The sequence below is a fragment of the Triticum dicoccoides genome, chromosome 7B (genome assembly GCF_002162155.2).
Source record: "Triticum dicoccoides isolate Atlit2015 ecotype Zavitan chromosome 7B, WEW_v2.0, whole genome shotgun sequence".
Classification (NCBI taxonomy): Eukaryota; Viridiplantae; Streptophyta; class Magnoliopsida; order Poales; family Poaceae; genus Triticum; species Triticum dicoccoides.
In genome coordinates, this window is record NC_041393.1 from 772,983,247 (window position 1) to 772,990,062 (window position 6,816).

A 6,816-nucleotide genomic window follows, 5' to 3' on the forward strand; every position below is an offset into this window, starting at 1 on the left:
ATCCATGACCTCCACCGCTACACCCAATTGCCATGCCGCTTGTCCTAAGCCACGAGGCCACACGTCTCATCCATCCTCCGCACAGGTACAATCCGCCCCTATGGGGGTCACCACACCCGACAAGTGTTTGGTGAAATGGTCGTGCTAATATTTTTGCTGCTTCTTTGATGCAATGGATTCCAACATGGAGTACATGTACGTGCACTACGTTGAGTCGTCCTATGACTTGTCTAACAACGAGGATTATGTGGATGAAACGGCAATGATGCAGATGATCCTGGTATACACAGAGCGTATGGAAGAGCATGTTCTAAATTTTAAGGGATCGATAAAGGATCATCGGATACTGAATCAGAACAGGGCACAGGGGTATTTGATACTTTTGGTTGCTTTCGGATGCGAAAAAATATCTTCGGTCACCTCTACAATGGTGTGTCTGGTCCTATGATGGAAGAATTGGATTATCTGATTACTAGAAGTGCACGGCTGCATTGCGTATTTTTTTTTCATATGGCACGGTCGTAGATTCATGGTACGAGTACATCCGGATGTTGCGAGCACATGTAGAGACGCCATGGTCACATTTTTCTACTGTGGTGGTTGAGGTGTTTTGATGTTGGTACTTCAGTGAACTTACTGTCGCGCACAGCGAGAGGATCTTGGCAATTCCCGAAGCAAGATCATGAGGGTGGCCAGATTTGCTCTGATCTCTTGAGTGCATGCATTGGAGATGGAAGAACTACCAACAAGGTCAACAAGGGCAATATCTAGGCCATTTTAAGAAGCCCACCATCGTTCTTGAAGAAGTTGCATCACATGACCTCTAGAATTGGCATGCTTTCTTTTAAATGCCCGTGTCTCACAATGACATCAGTGTGCTGCACCAGTCCCCATTATTTCCTAGGTTGAGTGTAGGGCAGGCTCCTCCATGCAACTACACTGTCAATGGGCATCAGTCGAACATGGGCTACTATCTGGTTGACGATATCTATCATCCAAGGGCGACCATCATCAAGACAATCTTTGAGCCTGTTGGTCAGAAAAGAGGTCGCTCTGCCCAAAGACAAGGAGCTATAACGGATTGGAGAAAGCATTTGGAGTGCTTGAAACATGTTTTGTAGTTGTTTGTTGACCTGCTAAACAATGTGATCAGGAGACCTTGTGGGAATTGAGAACTTGTTGTGTGATCATGCATGACATGGTCATGGAGGATGACGGTGATGATGTTGTCGGAGGTCGGGAATTTGGGAACATGGGTGATCCTATCTAACTTCCAAATCAAAATTTGGCCAGGTTTGATGAGTTTGTTCAAATGCATCAACAAATTTTGCATGGAGCAACTCATGAGAAGCTCAAGGAAGATTTGATTGAGCATCTGTGGGCGAATAAAGGGAATAACTAGAACATAGTTGTGAGTTGAATTCAAGTTTGAACAATGTTATTTCAAAACATAGTTGGATTGTAATATTTAGATTAAACGTATTGTTGCAATTGAATATTTTCACTCGTTGAAGATTTGATATGCCACTATTTTGAGCTTGCGGAATTAAAAAACTAATAGGCGAACGTTTAAGGGTCGGAGGTTGACGGCCGACTCCCCCATCACTGTCTGCGGATCAGTCCAGAATAGTCCGTGAGCAAATACAGTGTCCATTTTAGGAATCTGTGTTGAAGATGCCTTAAGCACGTATACTGTGTCAGCTCAGTCAAAAGACTAAAGTTGTAGGTTTGAGAAGTCAACGGTGTAAAGTCGCCTAGTTTTAAATTTCTCACACTTTGTGCGATTATTTAAGGGGCCTAGAATAAACTTTTCTGTATGGGTATTGCACTATTTGTTTGGGGTTAATTAATTCATTAATTTTTTATGGCAGGATAATGATAGGAGAAGAAAATGGATACATTCGCTTTTGGGACTATCAGACACAGGCATGTAGTACAGTAATAATTTTTTTTTAAACACTACTGATGCCTCTCGATACGCACAAGTACCATGCTTTTGTCTTCATTGACTAACACAATAATTTCTTTATGACGACAGAAAAGAGTGAATTCGCTTAAAGTCCAGGCGACAAAGGGCATGATTTCTGACTTCTATTAATAGTAATTCCATCATGCAAGGTGACATGCTCATAAATTGATTTTCTGTCTGACTGCAGTTAGGTGTGTTAGGTTTATGGAACGAGAGAAATGGATTGTTGCTGGCACAGAAGATGGTTACGTCCATGTGTACAGCTACGAGCCAGAGATCCAATATATCAAAAGTTTCAGCGTTACCGATGACGTTGGAAAAAAACTAAGTATCGGGGGTCCAACGGTTATGAATCTCACGTACCAGAGTCTCTGTTTACTGGCCGTTCACCCAACCCATCCGTATTTGCTGTCAGGGGATAGAAACTACATGCAACTTTGGTACTGCGACAAGGATTGGGAGTGCGTGTTGACATATTGTGTTCAAAATGTAGTACTGACTCCACTTATGGAGATAACAGATGCCACATTTAACACAAATGGCACCTTTGCTACTGCTTCAACACGTACTCATGGTAGGTCTTCACCCACTAAAGAATACACTGTGGAGGTATCTCTCTCTCTCTCTCTCTCTCTCTCTCTCTCTCTCTCTCTCTCTCTCTCTCTCTCTCTCTCTCTCATATCATTGGTTGGTGTGCAGGTTTGGAGCTTCAAGTCTCCCAAATCTATATGCACTCTGCGTGGGCACTCGAAATCAGTGAACTGCCTGGCTTTCTTCACATGTCACGACCAAGAGTTTTTGGTTACAGGCTCAGATGATCATACTGCCAAGGTCTGTCATTCTCATGAAAAAACATGTATATATAGCAGTTCTCTTAATGCATGCTTTGATTATTTTCCCAAATCAGATATGGTATTTGCAGAAGGAGATATGTGCACATACACTTGAAGCTTCCGTATCTCCGGTTAGGTCTGCCCTGTACCAGCCCAATGTACAGACTCTAATTATAGGAACAGAAGATGGTGCTATTTATTTGTGGAGCACCATAAATTGCAGGTAATTGGGAGTGTAGAAATGATAACCAGTGTCCTTATGAAGTACACACATTAGTCATACTTTTTTTTACACGTCATTAAGTAGTCCCTATTGATGTACACGATCATACATGGATTCCATTCTACTTGCTGGGAAAAAAAATCCCATAGGACATATTCATGCCCGCCGACGCTTTCAAGAATCATCAATATTGGTTGTGATGGAGCTGTCTACCATCTCGCTCGTGCGATGGGAAGGTATATATTCATGCTTTTCCTTTCCCACGTAAAAGTATATATTCCCATGCTTCCTATTTATTATGCTTGACTTATAAAGCTCTATAAGTGTATACCTATTCAATGTCAGCATTGTGATTGGAAAAGGAAACACAATAGCAATTATGGAATTCGATAATACGAATTATCAGGAGCAATCATCGGATTACAATAAGCAACAGTTAACTGCAGATACGAGACAACATTCCAGACACACAACATATAAGGTGAACTATTCAATTTTGTTTATACCGAGAAGTGAATGAATTAATTAAATGATATTTTTTGCTCTTCACCTTTAATATTTGGGAAGTCGAGCTTATAGATCTCATTGACGTGTCTAGCTTTAGTCGTAATAAGTTCTTTAAACAATGCATGTTGGTCTCATATTAATTTTAAAATTCATAGTGATAACTATTAGTTAGTTTACGCCAGTTATGTGAACCCTTACATGGCAATCCAATCATTTATCCATTTTGCAGGAAACTACAGGGTCCATGAACAAGCTACCTATACTTCATGTCGAGGCGATTAAACTCTGCTTCCCTTTTCTTCCAAATCAGCCCATCCCATGCCCACTGGACCTAAGAAACAACACGGATGAAAAATACAAGGTCAATCAGGAATCCAGTGATTTATCTGTTTTGCAGGAATCAAAATTTACAGGGTTCATCAGCAAGCTACCTATGCTTCACGTCCAGCCATTGGAGCTTTGCTTCCCTTATCATCCCAATGAGTCCATCTCATGCTCACTAGGCCTAACAAACAACACCAATGAAAATATGGCATTTAGACTTGTAGACAAGAGCGGCAAGTCCCCATGGTGCTTCACAAAGATGCCGTTGTATGGCATTGTGCCTGGCAGATCCACATACACGTTGATTGTGACAACCAAAGAGGAGATGAAGCTAGAGGAACAAACAGACTTTGATCTCGTTATTCAAAGCAGTTTATCGGGAGATGAGTTCCGCATGGTATTCGGAAACCAATCCGAGTCTAATCGATTTTTTGAGGAAGCTAAAGAATCTGGGAAAATGGTGCACGAGGTGATATTGAAAGCTGTTTATCTACAGTATGAAGAGATGACATTTGAGGTGAGTTAGTTCAACTACATAACACATTTCTCTCAGTTAATGTTCATAGAAAAGCCTTGAAGGGTTCATAATTACACTGACCATGTATCTATAGTACTACCTCCGTCCTGGTTCATTGGCCCCCTTCGTATTTTGTGCTAAATTTTGACCATAGATTTAACTAACAAAATATTAATGCATGTCACCAAAACTATGTCATTGGATTCTTATTTGAACATAGTTTTGATAATATTATTTTTCTATGTATAACTTATATTTTATTAGTTAAAATCATGCTCAACCTATGAGCGTAAATATGAGGGGGACTAATAAAGCAGGATGGAGGCAGTATAACATGAGTGGTCCACATAGTAGACAGTTTTATACAGCGAACATGAGTGTTGCTACGTCAGTAGATCTCATCTACAATTAATAACTCGGTCTAGGTGAAATACAAGCAAAGACATACTGCTTAGTGCCCTTATGCAGTTTGTACATCCGGTGGATGCACGCATAAACTAAACCGAAGTTTGTTGAATATAGACATCGGTATTTTCAACATATGCACACCAGTGAATATCTTACTGTGGGAGACCCAATCTACACCATAGTCCAAGAAAGCTATGATACAATCATTCACAGAGTTGGGTGCTCCCTCATTTGTCGAAATGAGGCACTCCATCTCTCTATTTCAGAGGAAGCCATAGTGCTCAAACAGTAGGCAGTGGTATCCATTCACCTATGGGGGACTTGCCCGCGCATGGGAAAAGGTGTTTGGGGGAGGCAAGTGTGTGCAGAAGGAAGTTAACTCCTAGGACACCACTGTTGGGGAACGTGTAGTCTACAATAGCTATAAGTAAAATTTCTACCGCGTAATCCAGGAACATTATGCAGGGTGCAGGACACGAGAGTACCTCTTGATCATCGGAATAATGTAGCGGAAGTAGCCATAGTGGAAGTAGTCGACATCATCCAAGGTGGTGCATCAATACCAAGCACAATGGTGGTGGTCGTGCCTCCAAGCTATCCACACATATGGGAGTGGGAATTCGGCGCCACAGGGCAGTACCAGCAGTCCTGTGTAGCAGCCAGGAAAAAATGACATTGAAGAGGTGGATACAGAGGGGTGACCATCAGATTGGATTATGTGACTAGCACCTTGGCTCCTATATATAGGAGGAAGCTCCCATTAGGGTTTGGTGCAACCAACCCATGTTTCCAGTAATGGGCCCTAGACCCATGCGACAGGAGGGTCGGGGTGAGGGGATATTTGATCCGGAACTCCTTCTAGCCATTTTCCCTCTCTGTCTCTCTATGTCTTTCTCTCTTTCTCTCTCTCTTGTTCTCTCTCTCTCTCTCTCTCTCTCTCTCTCTCTCTCTCTCTCTCTCGCACGCGCGAATATGCAAAGCATGTGTATCATTCCACTGATAAAAGAAGTTAAGAGCGAGTACAAGAGGTGGTAAAATGCATAACACGGGTGCGGGAGGCGTTAACATGGTGCCCGAAGCAGAGAATCAAGGGATGCTCAGCTCAAACAGAGAAACAACATAGCTAAACTCGCCGCCATGGGAAGCAGGCTGGACCAAAACCAACATGAAGACCAACATCTCCAAATCCACCGCCAAGGATGCCGCGAGCAGACAAGGCAACACACTCATGAAGGAGAACGACGCAGATACGCGATCGCCGCCCAATCCAAAAAGCAGGACGTAGGGTTTCCCCTGATAATCGAAGAAGGGCACAGATAACAGCCATGGCAACGCCTCCAAGAAGGGGACGGCGGCCATGGCAATGCCAAGCCGTGAGAGCCAGAGTCGAAGATGAGGAAGCCAGGTCACAGGTCAAAACCACCACCACAACAAAGGGTTCTATGCCTACAGCTGAAGAGGCACTAGATGTTGTCGAAGGTTCAAGCTATGAATCAGGGGAAGGGCAGATGGGGCACTGAGGTGGGTGGGGTTGGACGGGCAGGTGGAAAAAGAGGCAGCAACAGGGGGTTTGAAGGTGGTCACAAACCCGGACGAGCCAAGATCTGGAAAGGGACGCAAACCAGGTCTGCCGGGACATGAGCCACAGGATGTCGACGAACAGAAGAGGCTCCGAGATGCCAGCAAGCCAGAGGGGCCGGAAGGAATGCATCTCATGGGGAGCACGTATTCCAAAGACGCGTTGGCCAACCATGATCACGGAAAGAGGGCACGAGACCATGGCCACGGAGGCCAGAGCCTCTCATGTAATGGGGGAGGAGGTGAAGGGTGTAGCGCCAGTCACATCCTGGCGGGCAAGCTGCAGGAGGCAGCCACAGCCGGGGAAGCACCAAAGCCCCACCATGGATGCCATGCATAGGCCGTAGCTCTGGGGGTGGCGGCACAACGCCAGGTGAGGGGGACACAGCGGTTGAGCGCTCCGCCATTGCCAACCAAGGCTTTGAGAGGCTGCCCCGGCTAGCCCACCAGCACAACA

At 44.2% G+C, this 6,816-nt stretch overlaps 1 protein-coding gene across 6 annotated transcripts in view; it reads left to right on the forward strand.

Moving 5' to 3' along the window:
• Positions 1-6,816, forward strand: part of LOC119337164 — a 30,491-nt gene that overhangs the window by 17,965 nt on the left and 5,710 nt on the right. For 5 of the 6 annotated variants that reach the window (XR_005163053.1, XM_037609284.1, XM_037609283.1 and 2 more), the window contains 8 exons: positions 1,872-1,926; positions 2,039-2,075; positions 2,157-2,578; positions 2,669-2,800; positions 2,877-3,025; positions 3,175-3,261; positions 3,371-3,506; positions 3,762-4,373. Coding sequence is in view for 5 of the 6 variants with exons in the window: in XM_037609284.1 (XP_037465181.1) it covers positions 1,872-1,926; positions 2,039-2,075; positions 2,157-2,578; positions 2,669-2,800; positions 2,877-3,025; positions 3,175-3,261; positions 3,371-3,506; positions 3,762-4,373 (1,630 nt within the window). In the remaining variant the exon portion in view is untranslated. The remainder of the gene's footprint in view (positions 1-1,871; positions 1,927-2,038; positions 2,076-2,156; positions 2,579-2,668; positions 2,801-2,876; positions 3,026-3,174; positions 3,262-3,370; positions 3,507-3,761; positions 4,374-6,816) is intronic. The other variant, XM_037609286.1, reaches the window with a different exon arrangement.